Source organism: Vanellus vanellus, assembly GCF_965231255.1.
Source record: "Vanellus vanellus genome assembly, chromosome: 2".
NCBI classification, from domain to species: domain Eukaryota; kingdom Metazoa; phylum Chordata; class Aves; order Charadriiformes; family Charadriidae; genus Vanellus; species Vanellus vanellus.
Window position 1 is genome coordinate 52440182 of NC_138906.1, and position 24168 is coordinate 52464349.

Below are 24168 nucleotides of genomic sequence, written 5' to 3' on the forward strand. Positions count from 1 at the left end.
ACCCCAGTTTCCAGCCCAGTCTTGCTCTCCCCACCGCTGGTGGCAGTTTTGCCATCAATTCCCGTGGAATCAGGAATGAGCCTTTCAGAAACACAACTGGGAAACTTCGGCTCCCCAACCAGTACAAGCAGCTGCATTTTCCTGCACAGTGCAAATAGGTGAAGCAGCTAAAAAAGCAGTGATAAAAGACTGATTATTTTAATATTCTTTGGGAGAAAATACAGAGTTTTAGAAAAGCAGGATTCACTCTCCCCTCTAACAGATTTTCCCACTACAGGCATATGGATAGTACCTGTCAAACAACATGGATTTTTGGCACAAGTAAGAGTGGGTAAAATAAACTACAGATGTTGTTTCAACCTCCATAATAGTCCCACAGAGGAAAAAATCCTCAGAATAGACATAGTGCTAGCAAAATATACAAGCTACTTCTCTTAGCCTGCTCCTGCTTCCCTGCTAGGCTGCTGAATGGCCACTGCCTATAATTCAACATACGCCATTCTCAAAAATGAAATACAAAGCAGACAGGCAGGAATTCACCTACAGTCACTAAATGCCTATACAGAGACCAGCTGCTAGTCTTTCAATGTCACATCTACAGTCCAGTTTAAGAAGAAACAAGAATTCTAATAAATAAAAGAATTTCTAGTGCTATGAAGGTGACTGTAGCACGAAAATAATGACAAGATTGACAATTCTTATCATTTTAACACAGCACTAATGAACTTTACACGGTGTCCAGTCAATGGAGAAATGCAGATGCTTGCAACTTGATTTCAGAAATTTAAAACCTGTTTTTCAAATTTAAGACACTAATTTACAACTATTGCTTATGCAATGGTCAAAACTTGTTTTCCAGAAAATCTTGCTTACAGAGTTGTGGGAGATTAGCTGGTAGTCATTTAGAAAATCAGTGAATAGACATCACAGGCCTTGCTACCATAACCCAGACAACTGTCCCTAGCTTCACGAAGGACTCGGTTAGCACAGAGATCAAACCATCTTTCCCCTCTAGCGCCATGCTGAGGCATTTGGCAAATTTGCACTGTGGCTGCTAAGTCTGTCTCTCCCACATGAAGCAGCAGAGGACTCTAGTGTCTCAGGAGTCTGATCCTCCTCCCAAACATTAAATTCAGATTAGTAAGTAACTTTTTGCTGCAAACCAAATCCCAATCTATGTAAATGATGCCATGTTCACTTCTCTTGGTAACTTGAGGTTGCAGGCAAGGATGTTTTTCAGAGTGGACTAAAATACCATTAAAATAAAAGTAAACATAAAATAATATAGAAAAGAGAATGCTTTTTCAATCCTACAAAAACATCCATGATTGCTATGTATTTTGCTGAATAGTTAGTGGTGCAGCCTAGATCCATCCCAAGCTGATACTTTCCAAGCAGTGGAGACTTATCTTACACCCACAAATAAGAATAAGGACTCATCTGCTTGATTAAACACAAGAGAGGGAGAGGTTAATACTGGAGGCAAGGCAAAAGACTGCAGAGCACAAGAGCGACAGAGGTGATTTTTATGCCTACCCGAACCCCTCTGCCACATAATGTTACCCGAGAAACAGCCATGCTTTTTTAAACTGGCACCATTTTTATATGTTAATTCCAAACCCATAAACAGGAGGAATCAATGGGTTTGATTTGCTCTGATATCTATGTTCAACAAATCCAGAAGAGGACTTTAGGCTGCTGTCCTTAAAACCCAAACTATCTGGCCTTGTATATCTGACAAATTGTGCTTATAAATTTCTTGTCTGGTAAGACTCCAATATTTCCCTCTCCCTCCGCGATTTTTTTTTTTCATTTTAAAGCATTGATTAGAATAAAGAAAGATAAAACCCAAAAGATAAGGTAATTTAGACGCCAGCACTGCTCAGTGTAGCAGATTGCAGATTTTTGTGAAAAATAAATCTTTCTTACACAGAAAAATGGATTAAATCTGTGCATACTAAACCCAGCAATATTAAAGATAAAGCAAATCTAAGACTGTCATGAGCAAAAATACTTTTAAAGGGAAATTCTTGGTATTGTTTCTGTTCTTTTAGCACACAGCAAATGCCCTGCAATATATTAATTTCTTCATTCTGTTCCACTGCAAAAACTGCCCATTAAGGCCATAAATTCATATCAAATCAGACCACTGGAGAACCATGCTCCTCTGCAGAGGGCAAGCTAAAGCTATGTTATTGCCATCAAAGGATATTAGGTCTTCAGGCTGCCCCTTTGCCTTCCTTCAAGCTGCTTGCCCACTTCTCAGGTGACACCTGACTTCCCTGGCCTGAGAGGAAACATGGGGTGCAATGCTGCAGTCAGCATTGGCCTTGCTATTCTTAAAAATGCCCTAAAAAGACAGCAAAATAGTTCAGGTAAATCTCTGCATTAAAAAGTAACTCTCCATTGTGCACTGTGTGTTTCTCACGTGCTCTCTGGACAGAGTTTCCGAGCCTCCTTCGCCTCACCCCCCTGCCTGTGCGAACACCGCCAGCAGAGGCTTTCCTTGCAAAGGGACTGAAACAAAGGGTTTAAAGAATAAATTGCTATGCTAGAGTTGGAAAAAAAGTATTATGTGAAGTCCGTGGGTTCGAATGCATTGACTAGAGCTGTACTAATATTTCTGCGACAGCCTATAAAAAAGAAACAGAAGCAAACAAAGCCTGGCTCTAATTCCCTACTACAATGCTTACGCCTAAGTATAGTATATGCCAATAAGCCACAGGCGGAGCTGAGTTTAAACTGGCATGTGCCTCGGGTCACCGGTACCATAGCCAAAGACAGAGGCGCAGACTAGGTCTACAGACTCACACAACATCATCCTCCCTCAGAGACCAACAAAATAATAATAATAATAAAAAAACCCCAAAGCTTCCTGTGCTTTATGATCGTTCTCTCTGGTAGTAGTAATAGTCATAGTAACAGTATTTTTACATTGCTGATGAGAATTGTAAGCAATCAACAAAGTGGCTGGGTCAAGAAGATGGATCCTGCCAGGGTTGGTATGGATGACACGCTGAAAAACTGGTGAGTATGATTTGCATTAATCCTCAGCCCCCTGTCCCATCCCCAGCCCTGAACCCTCCGTTCAATGCCACCAAAATGAATGGTGATATGGTCAAGGTGCGGGGCTGAGGGCAGCCTGTGGGGAAGTGGCCAGCCATAAAGGAACACAGTGCTGGAAATAAAGGTCTGCCAATTGTTCTCAGGACAGAACTACCCACGCTTTAAACAGCTTTTAAAAAAATGTAAAAAACCAGCCCCGTTTCTCATCAGGGGTATCCAGAACACCTCTAAATACACACAGAAATAGACAGGTGTTACTGAAAATTTTAACCAATGTTGAAGCTGCAAAACTGCTCTTTGTTGCAGTTGTTTGGATACAGAAGGGGCAATTTGCTGTAAATAAATATTAAAAAGTATTTTTCCTTAAATGCTTGAGATATTCTTTTTTTCCTCCAGTCTCAGTGGTATTCTCCTGTCACTTGCTCCTCCAGTTGTGCTGATCTTTTTACTGTATGTGTGCTCAAGCGTCCGACGCAGAGTGTTCTCTCCCCACTGCAAGAGTCATCCCAGTCCCACCCTGGCCCAGCTCGTATCCCACCCCAGGCCCCATCCCCATGGGCTTAGATAAGCCATTCCTTCTTGCTCTCATCAATGGTCTCCGTGAAGTTGGGGTCATTGTTCATGATGGCGGCGTCTGCGCTCTCAGCTGACTCTGCTCCTTTGGCCTCGTTGGTGTGGTAGGTTCCCTTGTGGCGAAACATGTAGCGGATCAGGAACACCAAGGTGCAGAGGATGGTGAAGATCACCACTGCAATGACACCTACACAGAGGAGGAAAGAAAAGATGCCACTAGTAAGGAGAACACCTGATTTTGACACAAAGAAAGGATCCCACAACTCCTCTGAGCTGAGCCAAAACTACCTGGGCAGATAAACATCACCACAGTTACTTGGTTTCCACTACTCTAATGTTTGTACATAGTTTTCACTACATACAAAATGTCTCTGGGTGGAGTCTGCTAGTGACTTTCATCCCATAGGTAAACTTAAACATTAATACCTACTTACAGTCGTGAGCTTTGCTGACTGTGAGGCAGAGGGTACTGAGCACTCCCAAAACACGGGGGTGAAATGGTGACACATCATGGCCTGGGCAGCTCTTTCTTTGAGGATGGAGTCACCGATGTATACTTTCCAGTCAATGGCTGTATAGATCTATGATGGCCATATAGATCTATCCTCAACATGTCCTTGAAAATTGGCTTGGCTCACTGTTGGCTCACTCCACCCAGAAGGCACTGGTTCCACATAACTACAGATTTAACTGCTTTATCAGCAGGTAGGTAATGGAGCGACTCATTCTGGATGTCATCTCCAAACACGTTGAGGAACAGGAAGTTATTGGAAGTGGTCAACATGGATTTACCAAGGGTAAATCATGCTTGACCAATCTGATAGCTTTCTATGATGTTATAACTGGTTGGCTGGATGACGGGAAAGTCGTGGATGTCATCTACCTTGACTTTAGCAAGGCTTTTGACACTGTCTCCCATGACGTCCTCATTAGGAAGCTGAGGAAGTATGGGCTAGATGAGGTGACAGCGAGGTGGATTGAGAGTTGGCTGCGGGACAGAACTCAGAGGGTTGTGATCAGCGGCACAGAGTCTAGTTGGAGGCCTGTAACCAGTGGTGTACCCCAGGGGTCAATACTCGGTCCAGTTTTGTTTAATATATTCATTAATGACCTGGATGAGGGGACAGAGTGTATCCTCAGCAAGTTTGCTGATGATACCAAACTGGGTGGGGTGGCTGACACCCCAGAGGGCCGTGCTGCCATCCAGCGTGACCTGGACAGGCTGGAGAGCTGGGCAGAGAAGAACCTAATGAGGTTCAACAAAAGCAAGTGCAAGGTCCTGCACCTGGGGAGGAAGAATGCTGGGCACCAGTACAGGTTAGGGGCGGACCTGCTGGGAAGTAGCTCGGAGGAGAAGGATCTGGGGGTTGTGGTAGACAGTAGATTATCCATGGCCCAGCAATGTGCCCTTGTTGCCAAAAAGGCCAATGGAATCCTGGGCTGCATAGGGAAGACTGTGGCCAGTAGGTCGAGGGAGGTCATTCTCCCCCTCTACTCTGCAGTGGTGAGGCCACAACTGGAATACTGTGTCCAGTTTTGGGCTCCCCAGTTCAAGAGGGAAAGAGAACTGCTGGAGCGAGTCCAGCGAAGGGCAACTAAGATGATTAAGGGCTTGGAGCATCTGCCTTATGAGGAAAGGCTGAGAGAGCTGGGACTCTTTAGCCTGGAGAAGGCTGAGGGGAGACCTTATTATGGCGTACAAGTATCTAAAAGGTGGGTTGAAGGAGGATGGAGCCAGGCTCTTTTCAATGGTTCCAAGTAACAGGACGAGGGGCAATGGGCACAAGTTAGAACATAGCAAGTTCCGTTCAAATACACGGAAAAACTTCTTTACGGTGAGGGTGACAAAGCACTGGCACAGGCTGCCCAGGGAGTCCCCTTCTCTGGAGATTTTCAAGACCCGCCTGGATGCAGTCCTGAGTAATGTGCTCTAGGTAATCCTGCTTTGGCAGGGGAGTTGGACTAGATGATCTCTAGAGGTCCCTTCCAACTCTGATAATTCTGTGATTCTGTGATTCTGTGATCATCAGACCTATCCTTAATTGCTACCCCTGCAACAGTCTATTTGGGGTTCAGCCCTGTTATGGAGAAGCTTCATGTATCTTACCCTCTTAGCCATAGGTAACTATGTGCTAAAAAAGCACTGTTCCTTTTTTGTCCCTTCTCTACAGGCATGCAGATCTTCCAGGATGAAGACATTATGAAATTCTCAGGTTAAAAAAATCTTGTAATCAGCTAGAATTGTGTTATGCCACTCTTGTTAACTGATGCATTGGACAGCCAGGCTGTTCAGGTATGGCCTGAATATTTTGGAGGAATGCAATGCTATCCTTCTAGTATTGTAAGGTTTCAAACTGTTAAGGAAAAGTTTTAAGTAGTAATAAAAATTCAAACTAAAAAGGAAAAATAACATAGCAAATCAAAACTAAAGCAACTAATATAACCCGGACATGGAAATATAGACCCTTGAGGGGGCCAGGGAAAAGAAGCAAGAAATTCCGTTAGACTGCATGTATTACTATACTGAGTGTTGCTTTGCATGACAAAACCCACCACCAGTACGTCACTTTATATGCATTTAGAACTGACTGAGAGCTATTATGGTGATTTTTACTTTTTTTTTTTTTTTTTTTTATATATGGCTTCAGAATTTGATGCAGTGGCAAATTTTTCCCATGAGAGTTATGGTGCAACACTTCCATACTATGGGACAGGGCAGAGAAAATTGCATGTGTGCACAAAATTAATTGGCATCCTTATTTCTGGAGGCAGATGGCCAGACTGCCTTCAATTGAATGCTAATTCACAGTTCCAATTCTGGTATTACTTAACATCACCTATCACACTGAATGGGACTCTCCAGCACATAAATTATAGCAGAACTTGGGCTCTAAAATACAAGGCAGGATCATGAGGGATTTTTGTCAAGAACAAATAGTGTTTGACATAGATGCATGTTTAATCTGCTGTAACAAGAAATGTCCTTGCCATTTTGTATAAATGAATCACTCTGTTAACATAAGTAACTACTGCAAAGTATCTCCCCACACGGATGCTTACTATGTGGATTATGAATATCAATATTTTGACTTGGTTAAAACTGAATCTGAGGGGACAAACTAAGTGAGAACAAACCATTCCAGTAGTACGTTGTCCCTGAATGGACTTTCACAAATTTCTGATTAACTTTGTTCAGGTGTAGTTATCCCACATAGTCAGCTCTTAGCAAATAGCTTGAATATATTACCAACGACAATTCAGCCATAACTGCCATACTGCAAAATATCTTATAAAAGTAGATGTTTTTCCTACCTCCAATAATGGCAGAATTTCTGTTAACTCCATCTCCTATAGCTTGACCATTGTACGGGAAATCAGCACTGGCTGTAAATAAGGAATTAAAAGATTCATTTTGCAATAGCAGTGAAACTTCAGACAGTAGTTCAGAAATACATCCAACATCCTCAGATACAATTTAAAGAAAACTGTGATCCCTAGATATTTATACGAAGAAGAAGAAAAGGAAATATCTTTCACTATTATCTAATCCCTCAGAACTTCTCGCTTCCTCCTCTTAACAAAAATAAAAACAAAATAAAGGAGGTTACCCGTGGTAAGCATTGCTGTTAATACAGGAGATCATTTTGATACCCTACTAACAGAAATTCAGTAAGTTTCTTTAGCACAAAACCAAACAAAACCCCTTCTTTCAAACGTGTGTGATCGTACATATTATTATGGAGACTTTTGCCTTTGTCACTGCTATCCATAAAACGCTTCAGAAGTTTCCAGGATTTAGTGACCCGCATTGGGTACAACTGCAAGCTCTTTGAAAGAAAAACTCCCGTCCCTTTTGCTGCTGCACAGCCTAAGCGAGGGGCTGCATTTTCTGTTGGTCAGAGCCGTAGAGCAGTTACCCAAAGGAGCACATGCTTTGCTACTCCAGGAGAAAGCCCAATGTGGCAACTTAGCCGCTGCTGCAGGTGCTTTGGAGGCAAGATGCAAGATGGTGAGTTTGAGGAGCTGAGGAAGAGCAGGCAGGAGAGCCCGTGGGAGAGGAGAGCCTCCAGCAGACAGGCGAGGAGAGGAAACCCAGCCAGATGTACCAGCGCTCACCTGCCAGCAACCTAAAAAGGAGAGACTCCTCGCGGCAGAGCTGGATGAAGGAATCACTACAGTTTTAAAGTAGAATTTGAATGGTCATCTTCAATTTAACCTCCAGAAAACATCATAGAGGCTTTTCAAAGGCAATTTCATCAATTAAACCCATCATCAACATTTTCTTTATAGTGAGACATAGCAACTAGACACTGCAGAGACTAAGCAAGCCCAGGGAGTGAGTGGTTGCAATTGTTCCCTTCTTTGCCACTGGACTATGGCATTGATTTTGAAATCGAGAAAATGTTGTTAGAAGTATTTAACTGGAGACAGTTAAAATAATCAAAGATATTAATTACTTCTTAGGTCAGTATTTAAAACCCAGCTGTATTTTCCTTGCTTGATGTATTAGGTGATAACTGTATTAAAGTAATCAGTTGCCTTTGCAGGCCTGTGATGCATTCACTACTCTCAAAAATTGGCTAAGGGAAGTCAACTCGCTTTCTGTTAGCATGGAGTAAAATCCATAATAAAGTTCCTTTTGTATTGTGAAGCAGCTGCACAAAAGAATGAATGGCTTCAGCTTGCCACATGGCCTGAGAAGAGGTTTGGGGCTAGAGTAGCCTTCTGTGTGCCTACTCTGAGGGAGAGTCGAACCAGCTGTGTGTTAAGCAGCTAGTTTTTGGCTGGTCGCCTCTGGGACAAACAAGAGAGCATTTCTCAGGGCTCAGCGGAAGGGGCCTGGCCAGCAGTTTTTGCCAGCAGCACTTGTGCCTTTGACATTTGTTGGTGCTCTGGCTTCTGAAAACAGCATTTCTGCACCTCTCTGAAACAAACCAGGCTAAAAAATGTAAAAGTTAAATAAATAACTGATTCCATATCAGTGGATTTTGCTCCAAAGAAGAACCTTACTGTGCAGGACCATGAAAGTTTCCTTCAGAGCCATTTTGGCACAGGGTCCCCAATATTATCCTTGCAGCACTGAAAGGGACGGCTGGCAGTGGGAAAATAAACCCTAACTTTAAACCTGCCCTCCCTGCACCTCAAGGAAAAACCTAAAGCCAAATAACACTATGTAGAAAAGGATCAATTTGCCAAATTGCATGGAAATTACTTTCTGCCATTCTAACCCAAAAGGAGGCCCCTCGCCATGGGAGCAACACCACAGGCAGTTAACAAGCCCTACCACTTGCCCTTTGGTTTGGAGTTGCTCTCCTGTGTCCCCACACAAGAAATCTTAAAACCAGAAATGGTCACAGTTCCCCTTTACCTTACAGCTGAATAGTATATTTAAAATGTTGTTTCAAGGACCATGGCACTAGTGAAGCGTGAAGAAAGAGGATGGCTATTCATGGCAGCATGATCCCTCCCCAGCTGCCACATCACAACAGCTATGCTAACAAGGGATTCCTGGCAGATGGAAGACCACAGCTGATGATGTTCAACAGCCACCAAAGTACACCACAGAATAATGAAGAACATGAAGCATGATGTGAAACTACATCCTTAATCTTGTCTGAGAGCTGCCTCTAGGACTGGCCCTGATGCCTCTGTCAAGTCTGCTTTCCACTGCATCTAGTCATCATACACACTCAGGAAGAGTTGTCCATTGGATCAACAAGCAGATGTGACTCACTCTGAGACTCTCATTTCTGACAGAGAGGAAATTGGAACATGTGGCTGGGGGCAAGGGACAACCTATTTCAACAAGAGCTCACCATCAGATTGGATTGTACACAGCATAAGTTGTGCCCTGCTGCAACTTATGCTATGTACAATCTTACAGTTCAGGAGTGCTGTAGTAAAAAAAGGCACTTAGACGCCCATGAATCTTTTTTTAAAACACCTACAGCAATGTTGGCAGATCTTATTGCCATAATTCATGAATTCTTGTTCTGCTACTCGTGTCAGAAGGAGACCTGCTTTTATACTATGGGGTTTTTTTGGACTGAAAAATTCTATCTAAAATCTTAGCCAAATGTGGGGTTATAGAATACCTTGTGCTGCAGAAGTGTCTATACCAGTTTTTTACTGAATATATTACTATAGATGGATAGAGGAGAAAGAAAATAACTCATTACTATCTTCTTTAGGTGGAAGTTTCCTTGAAATTCTTCTGGACAGCAGTAGCTTCTCAAATGATCAGAAACAGCTACAGACCAGGGGTCTAAGAACCACAAAAGGGTAACCCCTGCCACAGCAATAAGGCAGAAGAGAACATATGAGGGCACATTCCTTGACCCTCCAAGGTGAGCTTCACAACAGAGTACTGTCACCAACACGCACCAAGTACAGCTATTTCACATAGCAGTTATGTCATTCAAACACATAATGACTCGTGTCTGACTTTACTATGGTCACATTCCTTGGCAATATTAAGCAACTTTGTCAAGAAGACAACTAATGAGATTCCTCCATCACTGCTGAAATTCAGGAACTAAAGAAGGAAAGAATGTGTTAGAGCAGGCTGACAAAGGGGCAACAGTAATACTGATGCTCTGATAAAAGCACAGATGACTAGAGTGTGCCATTCACAGGTTGTAAAGAGGAACTCCTAAAATATTTTAAAATGACTGGTCAGATAAAATTAATATTGTTACTGATGACTCTCATGTTTCATGGGAATCTAAATCACAGTGGTATAATAACTAGCTCGCATGGCTATAATATGCAGACGAAGTACAGGGTGCATTGCTAATGAATGAGTGTGTGCCTTCATTTCTCTGTCACAGCTGGGAACACATCTTTTCTGTTTAGATTCTTCCATTATCACTGTGACATTAATTCTAACTACATGTCTCAGCAAGCCCTTTCGCACTGCCTGATACTTGTACCTCAGCAGCTTCAAATCATGACTTGCCCACAGCAAATAGGTGCCGCAGAGCTGCAGTTACTCTGTGTAGTTACCCTGCAAAGCCCATGTGGACAGCAAGGAGGTTGTGAATGTAATGTCAGGTGGGTGTGGGGAGGATACTGCAGGAGTTTTGGTCTACATACTGTGCTACCTAATTGTTAGCTGAGGCCATGAATAGGGCTATTCAGTTTCCCTTTATTACCTGGTCTACAAAGGTTGCTTTTGAACAGCTAATTCCCATCTGGTTTGGGGACTGTATTAGAAAGTTTCCTTACCTTAGAAGCCTTTCCTGAATCTTCCCTAGGCTTCTCTGAGCAGCCAGGGTCTCACATGTGTGAATCGAAACATGAAGAACAGAGCAAAGAGATTTTTAATCTAAACAGTTACATATTGGCCCAAGAGACAGGCTGTCAGCTCCCTGAAATCCTCTGCTCACGCAGCTATGGCACAGAGCCATCAGTTTGCTGTCAGGACACACCAAAGGCATTTTCCTAAAACCTACAGCTAGTGTAGGGACGGATTGAACTGTACCAGGAAACACTAAGCTCATCTGTGGCATATGAACATCACTTCATCTGATTCCCTTCCAGAATCCAAGCTGGGTGATGCTGTTCTTTGCACCCCATCTTCCCACAGCAGGCCATCAGGTTTACTTCAAACACCATCATCCTGAAGCTCACTTCAGTGAAAGGACACAGCATACTTCGCTGTCTCTTTCGTGGGCTGCTGATTTTAAGGCCATAGTTTCAATAACCACAGAGTAAATCTACAGAGTCTACACAACTTTTGCACTTTTCAACTTTTTGTTATTAGTCTCAGGATAAATGGGGTTAAATGAACTTTGCAGCACCTAAAAGAGTGATCACAGACTGACTGCAGGCAAAATCCATGTTTTGGCTATCATTTTAATGACATTTGAAATTTCAGATGACCACAAAAATGCGGTAGGAGATCTGCTGTCATCTAGCACATTCAGCATGGTCATTGCCACAGCCAGCTCCAATACAGCAGCACTCACTGAATGGAAATGGGAGATGGGACAGGATAAACAGACAATAATTAGGATTAGACATTAAAGATGACAGATGTGGTTGATTTAAGAGAGTGAATGATAATTTTGCTTCATTATAGTAGGTGTGATTTTGCATCTGCCATTTTCAGAGGCAGAATTTTCACAATGGATTCTACATAAAAGCCTTTTGCAAATTCACAAAATTGAAATGAAAATGACCTTGTTAAAGCAGAAAAGTGGTCCAGAAAGTGGGTGTGGGAAGATAAATGAGCAAAAGGCGATTCAGTAAAGGCAAGGGGAAAACCAAAACCAAACAGGGAGACTTTTCAACTAGAGAGCAGTACTGAGAAGTACAAAGGCAAATCTCATTTTGACATACACTACCAGGAGTATTACATATAAGCCATTGGAAGCAATTTTTTTAACTGAACTTTTTTACTGAGTAGGCAAGTCTTAGTTAAAATACACCATGCTACAAAGGAATCATAGAATCATTTAGGTTGGAAAAGACCTTTAAGATCATTGCGTCCAACTGTAAATCTAACATTGCCAAAACCACTAAAACATGTCCCTAAGTGCCACATTGACACATCTTTTAAATGTCTGCAGAGATGGTGACTCAACCACTTCCCTGGGCAGCCTATTCCATTGCTTGATAACCCTTTCAGTGAAGAATTTTTTTGTAATATCCAATCTAACCTCCCTGGCACAACTTGAGGCCGCTTGTCTTGTCCTACCACCTGCTACTTGGGAGAAGAGACTGACACCCACCTCGCTGCAACCTCCTTTCAGGTAGTTGTAGAAAGCAATAAGGTCTCCCCCGAATCTCCTTTTCTCCAGAATAAATAACCCCAGTTACCTAAGCTGCTCCTCATAGGACTTAATCTCTAGACCCTTCACCACCCTCCTTGCTCTTCAGAAGATACAGTTTAGTTTTGCTCCAAAAACAGAAGGGTGGGAATGATCACAGGTCTAAAACAAACAATGGATGAAACCTGTGAAATGCTGGAAATTGAGTTTGTTCAGTCTAGAACTAACACGTGTTGCAAGGCTCCTGTCACCTTTCAGCTTTACACATGTCCACAATTTTAAGAGGCATTCTCCCATTATTAAGACCAGCTGGGTTTTCACATAAATATGAACTAGAGAAGCAACCGTAACAACTGGATCTGATGATCACAAGGTAAAACCCCCATTAATCAAGACATTCATTAAAAGAACAGTGAGAGAACAAAATAAAAGCAAAGATGTGAACTATCACTTCTTAATTCTGTTTTGCAGCCAGGCATCCAAGAATTGAGGTTGCAAAGAGAGGAAACACTCGCTGACACCTTAGGATTTTGAGAAAGCACTGGACACATTCACCAATCTATTTCTCCACAGGATCATAACACAGAGGAAAACAAAAGCAAGCTCCCTGGCTTCGTTCTTTCAAGTTATGTCAACTTTGCTGCTCGGGTGAGATGGCACTGCTACGGTTCTAAATTACAGAGCACTCCTTATTACAGACTGTAAGTACAGAAACTAATTGCTTGACTCTTGATAGTAGAAACTAATGTGCAGTCACAATTGCATTCACCTTCCTGAAGGGACTGGATTACAAGAGAAACTCTAAACACACACAGAGAAATGATGGAGCAGGAGTAAACAACTCCATTACACAGCCCTACATCAAAGGTGAACATCACAGCCTGTAGACTTCAGTTGCCCTTTCTCACTCATCCCACTGCTCGTGCCTGTCCCACCTATGGCTCTCCTCCTGACTGTGGCTCTGTGAAGAGCTCCCATGACAAGTAAACTACAGCAATTCAGAAAAAGAAGAAAAAAATCTGAAGCACTATTAAAAATGCTTTTTTTTTATATCCTGCCAGGTCAAATTTTGTATTGAAAGTTCCTATTTTTTTTTTTTAAATTAATACATCTATTTTTTTCCTACTTCTTCAAGCTGAAAACAGAGAAAGGAGAAAAACTATCCCTACTCCTACTTTTCTAGGCATTTAAGAGCAGATTCTGAGGGAGAACTGTTTAACTTTAAACTCTGTTAACAGAGTTTACTTAAAGTCCCACTGACATCAGCTTAAGTATGGAACAGAGAATTTATGTGAAGTTATTTTTAATATTAAACACTCCCAAGTTAAAAAAAAAATACCCACACTTACCCAATCACAAAATATTGAAAAGAAATTATTAACCATATTGTTTGTAAAAGGTCATTTTAATTCTAGCGTGCTATGTTAATCATTACTCACTGAACTTTTAGTGATGCCTCAACTGTAGTGTTAGAGGGTTACAAGTATATCCCTAATATGAACCATTTTTCTGTCTTTATGGAAATAGAAGTCTTCACAGTCACAGATTTAATAATTTTTTTTTGGTGCAGAATACTGGAAAAAGTACAACCACATAGCAATTCTGAAACTACCAGAACAGACATGCAACTTAGAGGAAAGATTAGGGCTTTTAACTTTAAAAATGTCATTTTCCCTCTGTTGCCAATAATGAAAATTATTTGGAATGTGAAATTCTCAACATTGGATCAAAATCCATTAATTTCTTCAATCCTTTGCAGCCTTCTTGGCTGGGAGGGATGGGGAGGAAACAAAACCAGAAAAAAAAACCCTTCATAGACGACAAAAAAGTCCTCCAACACATTAGTTCTGTTTGGACTAATTACTTAAACTAAGTTTTGTTGTCAGGTATGTTCTGTTAGATCAAAAACATTTTGAAGGGTTGCACTTTTGTTTTCCAATGAGTTTTTCACTGACTCTCCAGTGTTTTTACTGACAGTTAACTGGTGAGTTCTGATGAGAGAGAGAGACATGCAGAGAGATGACGGAAAGCACAAAACCTCCGTTTTTACATTTATTGGTGTGAAAGTTCTCAAATCATCTCTTTTTATTCCAATGTGAAATGAGTATAAATTAAAAAAACCTCTGAAATAATGGCTTAATCAAAACATTGTCCTCTGAACAGCCCTTCTGTATGCCAACGCCTGGGACAGTGTGGGAAAGTAAGTGGGGATTATAGAAGAAAGAGTAGTTGAATGTTTCTGTTACAAAAGCATGAATTTTGGAGTGAGCAATGACAAATGCCAACAAAGAAAAATGGCAGCTTTGGGGGAAAATTCACTGAAAATTCCATGATCAATGAACTGGGACAATGCAAATTCTCACTGCTAGACACCAGAGTCGACAACCCAATCAGTCAAGATAGTTGTTTCTGAATCGGCTGTGTTATTAGTCTTTTAATTTCATTCTGCAGGCAAACTTTGCTGTCCATACTCTTATGTAGGGGAGTAAATGGAGTTTTATGAATGGCTTGCTCTGTGAGGGCAGTACAATATTCTTTCTTTCGGTCTTGAAAAGCAATTTTCCTAGCAAAGGGACAGAAAAACTTGTGCCTTATTAGGAGACCCATCCTTGCAGCTTTAACTCCCCCATATCAATCCTGAATGAAATACAAAAAACAAGGAACACATTCCTGCACTGTCGGCTGGGAGGTATTAGATGGTGCTCCCCTGCTTCCCCCTCTGTATGGTCATTTACCAATAGTCCCTTTTACACTTTCTTTTGCACAGAAGCAAGTAATGATACAAAGTAGTGGGAAGACAAGACCAAACCACTTTTTAAATTTCAAATTGGTACTTGTGTACTGCAGAATTTTATTCCTTATTTTTGAAAGGAGATTAGACATCTAGGATCACTTTTGGACTGTGTTTATCTGCAGTTTGAACTTGAGCAAGTTTTGTCTCAGAATTAGTATTTTTAACATTTGCTCTGCTGAATTTTCAATTGATTTGCAGCACATTAGAGCACCACCATCCATCAAAGACCTAAACTCATCTGTCTTTTAATTCTTGGTCATAAGTTCTGTCCGGCACTGGGTCTCAGTATGACTCCAGACAAGAACTGCTAGCGTATTAGTCATGCTGGCCTAAGCTATCACTGTCATGAAAATTTTATGAGCGGCGCTTACATTTCACCTGTTAAGGAAGACACACAAATACTTCCTTTTATAATTAATGTAGAATATGAAACACTTTGGTGCTCTCAAAGGAACAGTAGAGTTAAGTGCTGATCAAAGCCTAGCTGTATATAGCTAATCGCTGATAACAGACCCATAGGGAATACTTGAAAGAAACAAAAAAATGAAAATAAAAAATCCAACCCAACAAACAAGAATACCAAACAAGTCTGTGAACTTATGACAGCTACAAAAAATAAGGAAAAAAAAGACATGGACTCTATTTATTGAAGTCATTGGAAGAAGGGGCTTCTCACAGAGAGATCAGGTTCTGCACTTTTAACATTCATACACTTATGAAAAAAGAAAGGCTTGGATTGGGGATGAGGAATGGGTCAGACGTGAGAGTTTAAATCTAATATAAACTTTAATAGCCATAGTGACCTGACTGTAATCTAGAATAACCTCTTGCATGGGAAGTGAAACGCTTTTCAGCCTAAGGAAAGGAAAAAGGTGGCAGTCGCATTAAGTGCTCGGGCATCTAAATGCTTCCTTCTCTATTCCATTTTTTCGCTTATTTATGCCATCCCTATGTTCCTAGTTAAAGTTACTACTTGTGGAAAAAATATAGTCTTTGCAGAGGATGGAAAACACTCTTTTTAAAACATTTTTAATATTACCACCTTCGTGTCTTGATGTTAGGTAGCACCATTAACATTCAAATCACGGCTCATGAAATAGCTACAATGCTGGTCTCTCAATGAATGCCAGAAGAATTTACAAACTTGGCAGTCTGTCAGCTGTCTGATACACTAGACAGAATGTCAGAAATTTCACACTGAAATTATATATTCTTAAACATAAGAGAAAGCTATGCATAATTGTGCGAAGGAACAAGATGAGACTGAGGGAGGCACTTTTATTCCCAATCAATAGACAGACGTACAGTAATTCAAGCACCATAATTAAGCCCTTTAAGGATGAAGCATTGATTGTGCCAAATTTCAGACAGATGCTCTTTCTAGTTAGCTGCTCAATGGGGAGGAGAAAAATAGAAACTGTTGCATCTCAACATCTCAATGTTTACCACTTACTGTCTTGCCTGCAAGAAACACTTGGTGCTTAGAAACTGAGCTATGACTTTCTGCTAGACTTAATCCCCAACTGCCTGAAAAAAATGCCACCTTGAAAACAACTCCGGTCAAGGGCATGGACTGCTGAGACAATATTTATATTGGGAGAATTAGGGATGAACGCTGGTCACTCTCTGCAGAGGAAACTTGATCACAGAAATGCACTAAAATCTGGCAGTGGAAGAATCTGTTGGCCCACAGGGCAGGTTGCAAGTGTTATCTTCCCGATCTTGTACAGGAAGTATAAATATTGAAGTCTACTGCTGGCAGACAAAGAGCCACCCAATGTTTATATGCTATGTTAATTAAAAAAAAAAACCACCACCTCGAGTGATCAATAACTTCAAAGAGAGATTCTGGCATCATTCTCTGATTGCAGTACAGGTAACTAATCCTGTTTGCTATGCTTGAAAAAGGAGTGTAATTTTGTTCTAGCAACTGCCTTCACATTCATTTCTAATTTTGCCAACACCTAGGAGATCAGTTTAGATGTGTAAGGCTGCATCATGAACAAAGGCGGTGCACCTCTTCCATCCTTCCTGCCCAGACTCACTTGGGCCTTGCAGGAAGCCTGGGGAAGTGACCTTGCTCCCCTACCGTCCCGAGGAGAGTGCTGTGTCACACGTTACCATTGACTTTAATCCTCCTGCTGTTGGATTCAGGGATTCGTACAGGACTCTTTCAATGTCTGTGGCCAGGAGAAGACCCTTTTGTTGGTGCATTTGTAACCTAAGACCATTTTGAGAGCTGAATCTCCACCCTTCAGCAAGTAATGCCTTTGATCCTTCCTTCCCACTGTGCTGTTCCTAGCAAGCCCTTGACAAGGGCAAGAGCTATTTCCTGTCTCAGGCACAGCAGTGCATGCCTGACACCGCTTCTGCTCAGATGCTGCTGCTCTGCCCTCTGAGATGTGGGTACCATTGGTCAGAGGGTGGGATGGCAACCCAACCGATGGCATCTGAATCCGGAAGGTGACTTTCAACACTTGTCCCCAGTAACACACGAGCGACACTTTCTCTTAGTTCAGAAATCAACTGCTAGAAATCAACTGCTATCTTTTGCCTGACAAAGATAATTAGTTGGCCAATTAGGTGAGCATGGATTATGTGGCCAGTATTCAGCCCTCCCCCTCTCTTCTCCTGCCATCACTTGTTAAAGTATGAATTTGGAACAAAAAGGGATTGATCCTGCAGGCAGCCATTTTAATCTTGATGACAGTGGTGCATGTCTTCGTACAATATTTTTGCCAGATGTGCTCAATATAGGTTTCAAAGTAAGCTGTTGATTCTTAAAAGGCAATGCCTTTCACCTTTGACAAAAATAAAACAGCTTTTAGGGTTTAAATATGTACAGTCAGAAAAAAGTCACACCACTTGGAAGAACATTGCAGATACAGCATTTAATCCTGCTCCATTTAATTCTTAATATGTTGAAGCTAATATGGGTTTAACTAAATCCCGCATTAAATACTCTAGATGCCATTCTATTCATACTCAGAATAAATGCATCTTGCAGCTGCATAGTTCCATGGCAGCTCAAAGGTGTTAAAGCATGGTTTCTCAACTGTTGTATGTACCTTGCCTCTTCTGGTATCTCTTGGTTTTACTAGATTCAAGATTGGGTAGTTTGGCAAGCTGGAGCACATTTTACCTAAAATGGAGAGGTACATAAATGCAGTAGGTTTCTTTTAGCCTTTTTAGATAAATAAGAAAAGTTTGGAAGTGAAACTTCATTAATAAACTGCAGAACCTTTATCTTAGATAAAAACACCCACAAACTGAACAACCTCACCCCAATAATATGCATCTTCTGGTTTTAAGTACAAGGCATTTTAGGTACGGGAGTTTATCTATTACAAAAATAAACAGCTGTTTGGGCAAGGTGTCAGTTATCAGTGACATACATCTTAGCTAATTTGTTAAAAAACCACTTGGCGATTAGCTTTTTTTTTACATATACTACAGTAATAGATATTAAAATGCATGCTAATATAGTTAAAGGCATGCAGTTATAACTTCTGTTTTGAAATGTATGCTGGACAGGTAACTCACTGGGTTTGGACAACATGTAAAGGTAGGACATGCCATTTAAAAATAATGTAGTCATTTGATAAGGCTCTTTTTTGCCTCCTTTCCACACTTTTGATGTAACCAATGCAAATTGCATTGTCTGACATGAACTGAGATAATACAGATGGGAGGAAAACACAGGAAGGGAACTACATTGATGATCTGCATGGGTTTGATTATTGACTTTTTTTTTCAATCACCACAAAGTAACATGCTAGAAAAGAATGACTTGTTGAATTCCTGCGCTTCATCACCACCAAGAAAGGATTGCCATAGCAACAGGAAAAGACTATGCATTGTAAAAATATTCACAAGCTGAACAAGATAATGGTTTAAGATAATGTCCCAGCAGCATGGCAAAATGCCAGCCAGGGCTGGGGAGGGAGGGAAATGGTATTTTTACAATGACAAAGAAATTTAAAATTAAATGATATTGTAAATGTGAAATATATGTGAATTCAAGGCTAATAGTGCAAGACGCTGAATTGAGAAGCTGTATGGCCATTTGTCTGGGGAGCAAATCAACAAGGTTTCTTACTGATAAATCCCTGAACTTGTCTCCAAGGGTCAACTGCAAGTGACTGATGTGTATCTTTATGATGTTCCCTTTAGCCTCTCTGTTGGGGCATCCAAAATGTTTTGCAGCTAGCAGGAGTTGTCCACCCAGTAACTACACAAAAGAGTTTAAGGCAAACATTTCATGTAGGTCACCCATCAGGCAGAACCTGCTTAACTTCTAGTAATTATCTGTAAGGTCTGATCCAGCACTGCAGTTTAGAGGTGAAAGGATCATTACGTTTGCTGTGTGCTGTATCTGTCCTATTTAGACACTTACCTTTGATCCCCTCCTACAATATTTTTCAATCCTCAATGTTCAATTGCACAGTATTTGAGAAGCAAAGCTACAAATCTATGCTTAATTCAAAATATGAATCAGGACGAGTGTAGAGGATGTCACTGAACGAGATTTAAACTGTATCATACTTGCCACAACATTTTTCCCTGTTTTTTCTTTTCTCTACAAACCACCCCCCACCTTAACTCTCATGTTTTGTTAAGATCTTTTTAAAATGAAACAGGTGACATAACAATAAAAATTACAGACAAAAACATGTTTGAAAACATGAGAAACTGTACATAGTAACTGCTGCTTTCAAAGCCATGTTCTTTGCAACCCTTTCTTTGTGGCAGAGTGTGTGTAGCTTTTGCTTTAGCACCACTACAAGTGTTTCTGTGAATTTCAAAGGAGCTTTTTGTCTTCGCCCCTTCAGCCAGTTTAGTGAAGAAGTAAATTCCCACTGAGAATACTGAGACTATTCCACCTCTGGAGCCAATGGGATCCATTACTTATACCTCCGATTCTTCCATTTACTCTTGCAACAAAATTTGCGTTAGAAAGTCTTCTAGTAGGGTTTGGGAAACATAAAAAAATCCTCAGTGCAAACTGCCAATTTGCTAATGCGAAGTGACACTAAACCCAAACATTTTCATTCACCAGTCATCAAGATCATCTGTGTGTGAGGTTACACAGTCTACAGTATATATTTTTTCCGAGACTGAAACAGAACTAGCTGTGTCAGACCACCAGAGGTACTTTTACAAAGACTGAGTTGTTCTTACCTGATACGGATAAATGAGTTGCTGCGATACCTCCTCTTTGTATCATGGAAACGTCACCCAGAGTGAAAGTCAGGAATTGTTCACTCATACCTGAAGGTCCTTTCACTCCTGCCCTGGTGAAACATTGCTCCCTCGCTGTGAAACTTCTTTCTACCATAACTCACCTGACATTGTTGCTCCCTTCAGTGTACAGCAGTCCCTCACTAGTAGTCTTTAAAGCAATATGATCTTTTCCCTCTACTGCTGCGGAGCACTGGAGACAACAAGAGGAAAGGTCCCTAGCTCCCAGTCTTACTAAAGTTTTTCATCACCAAAAATGAAGGTGAGTCCCTTGCACTCTGTCTGCCCATAACTTGAAACAGTCAAGTCGAGTCTGGCTATGGCAATGAGATTGAGATTTTTTTTTGCTGGGCAGAAGTTAACAGACAGCTTGAGCCAACCTCATTGCGTGCTGTATGTTCCCTGATATCCTTCATGCTGGCTCCATGACCGACTACTATAATTAATCCAGAAGAAAATGTGTAAGTTTGTAATCTGTCAGGTCAACAAAGCTGAATAAACTCAGCAAAAGTTTTCAAGATGAGACTGAGCCAACACAAGGACAAGTGTAGTAGCATGGGGCAAGAACAAACAGGACCTCCTTCTTTTAATATCAGGAGCTATTAGGAACAGTTCAAATATCTTGCGTAAATCCCACCTAGTCTTTTGCTAGCTTGCAAGTGTAGAAAAAAGAAACCAACTAAAATTAACAACCAAAACTCATTAGCTGCATAAGATTCACAGAAGCAGTGCATCCTCAAGAAGTTTGTGGCACACGTTTTAGAGACACGAGCCAGTGAGGTATCTTTCAGGAAATGTGTTTTTATAGAAAGAAAAGCACAGAACATAACCTTCAGGTACAAACTGACCTAATAATTTCAGAGAAGAAAGAGACTACTCATTTGTGATGAAAAAAATTCAAGTACAAGACTGCATGTTATAAACAGGGAAGAGACATACTGAAATTTTACAATGTCGTGGCAGCAAGGAGCGAATGACAGGTTTTAGAGTATGATATTGCTTGTATCAATGTTTGGGACCCTCAGCCCTGGAATATCTGCCTCTCTTTGCAAACATCTGTCCTATTTCTCTACTATAGAAGAGATGAAAGGAAATGCTGCAAGGAGTTCCTTGACATTACAAGAAAATAAAAAATCCAAACCCCAAGGGTATGACCTTGGCACATATTTCTAAGACAGACAGATATATATATATATATGAGTCCTCTCTCATATAAAAACTGGCAGATGGATGCATCCCCAAACACAACAGGCAAAGCCTAATCGGTATAAAAGTCATTATGGACCCAGTTTTCCTCTAGCATTTTAATTATATACCACTGTAAACCCATAAACTTTGCCAGGACGGGTTCTAATTTACACCACTACAAATGAAATCAGAATGAGGATAAAATACAGGAGAGGGGTGAGCGTACACCTGACCCTATAAATCAGAGGTTTTTTTTTTTTTTAAGCATTAAGGGAACAGATTTTTTTTTTAAGTATTTACCTGACATTCAAGAAGCAAGAGAGAAAAAAACACCTCTAAAGTTAGGAACAATGTATACTTTCAAAGACTGTCAGTCACAAAGCAGGATGAGATTGCTGGCATCAACAAATTGTTTTGGCTTTCGAGCATCTGCAGCATGAGATGTATGACATCATGACTAATGGGATTTCCCATTAAACATGGCCTAAGGAAAGCAGACATCTCAGAAAACAAATCAGCACTTTATATAAATATATTTATGACTAAAATTTGATTTACTTTTTTTGTATGAAGCTGACTACAATATACTCACTTATTAGGAATACAGCATAAGAAATGCTACCTTACCTTATTTATTTGTACTTGCAAACTTTTGCTGACTACATAACCAATACTACAGAGAAAGCGCTATCACAGCAGCTAGGTCAAAACTCAACATTCACACAGTGTAAGACTTAGGGAAAAGAAAAATAAAGCAGACTACTAAAAAAAACGCAAAGAAAATATCATGTAACTGCATTTAGAAGTGATGGCAAAGCTCTGTCATTCCAGCTTTGCATTTCCTAGTACGATTATGGTCCTAAAGTCACCTATCAATCACATCCACTCCAGTTTGTTTTTCCTTACAGAGGAGGGTGGACATCTCTGAACTGCCCCGCCGAGCTAATGCGGCATGCACCCCAGCTTACCTGAGTCTAAGTGCCACGGGTCAGTAGCAGCCGACATTGGTGGGATGGTGAGTGGAGATGCTCCACAGTTGGATTCCACCAGTTCTCCTTGGATGTGGACGTGAGAGGAGGCGTTGGTAGGTCTCAGAGCTGCTTTGAGTGGAGCAATCTGGTTGAACTGTACCCTCGATAGGCAGCCAGTGAATCCTGGGGTGTTGTATTTATATATATCTTGGTCAATCTTCCCAATTTCTACATGAAATTAAGGGAAAAAAAAACAATCAAAACCATTCACTGCTTTGGAAAGCACAGTTGGTCTGAACACTTGATTCCCAGAGCTCAGTTCCCAAGTCCCTTTCTCAGGAGACTGAGAATGTGTCAGACCCTGCCAGGTTTCTTTAGATTTCATTACAGATGGAAACCTCCAGGCCTTGATGTGACTCGGTTTCACTGCTATGCTATCATTAAAATGAAAGGCCGGCGGGAAGGAGTCATCAGAGAACAAAAAGCCAGGGGAAAAGTCCCTTCCCCAAGAAGAGGTGGCAAAAGAGAAGGTAGAGGGATAGTCATCGCTAGAGTCTCTCCTCCCACCTGAAGCTGCTGCTGCAAGAGATGCTCCTTCCTTCACCCTGGCCCATCACCCTCCAGCCCCTCTCGGTGGGCTGGGACTACTCCTGTTCAATCCAGTCCCCCTCTTGTCTCCTCACCAGGAAACCAAGTGCCCCTTCACCAGGAGACCAAGTGTCCCTTCGCTAGGATACTACACGTCCCTTTGGCCCGAGGTGGAAAACCACTCCTCTCTGGCCTCCTGCCTTCCCCCACACTGTCAAGAGGTGGCAGGAGCCCATCCACTCCTGCTGCAGGCTGAGGAGCAGAGCGCGTGGTCCCACACCTCCACGGCAGGGCTTATGTCGGCTGAGAGTGTGCCGCAAGTCCCCCATTTTGCACCTCACTTCTGTGGGCTGACAGGCCAACTGGTGGCTGGCGTCCATGAGCAGAGCACAGGGCTCCGCCACTGCTCTCTCAAATAGCCTGAGCAGCTTTCTCCCTTCTAAACCACCAGTTAAAACAATCCCGAAATGGTAGCCATAAAACGTGGCACATGCCTTTACTACTCAGGAACATGCAGACCGCTCATGGCTGTTTTATTTCTGCCAGGACTTGTTGCGACAGCCTGAGTCACAACCAACAGAAAACCAGCACTCTCTGTCAGCTGACGGCGTTAGAGAGGGTATTAACATTTCAAAGCCTCGCTGCGGTGTCTAATGTAATATTTACACGGCAGTGAGGAATTTGGCTTCCTTTCTTCTACGGCAGCTCAACGTAAATGAAAATGACAACATGGCAGCATCGTGTTTGTGCTGTACCAGAGAGTATTGCTCTGGAGGCACCGAGATGCTTCAAACCGCCTTCCTCTGGGTTGGCAGGGACAGGAGTTAACGTCTGGCCCTTGAAGTCATTGGAAACAGTCTTACTGAGCTGCATGAAACAAGATGATATCCCAGGGACAGGGAACAGGGAGCAGCCCCAGGTGGTTCAAAGACAAGCTTTTCAGGTAGGAACAATGGCAAGGGTTTGAAAAATG

The 24168-nt window shown here is 41.5% G+C and overlaps 1 protein-coding gene across 1 annotated transcript in view; it reads right to left on the reverse strand.

Moving 5' to 3' along the window:
• Nucleotides 1-3626: 3626 nt before the first annotated feature.
• The window catches only part of CNTNAP2 (contactin associated protein 2), a gene marked incomplete at both ends in the record, with an annotated part of 1160915 nt that continues 1140373 nt past the window's right edge, over nt 3627-24168 (reverse strand). Inside the window, 3 exons of the mRNA XM_082479539.1 lie at nt 3627-3826; nt 6952-7023; nt 22605-22835. Coding sequence (XP_082335665.1) covers nt 3627-3826; nt 6952-7023; nt 22605-22835 — 503 coding nt within the window. The remainder of the gene's footprint in view (nt 3827-6951; nt 7024-22604; nt 22836-24168) is intronic.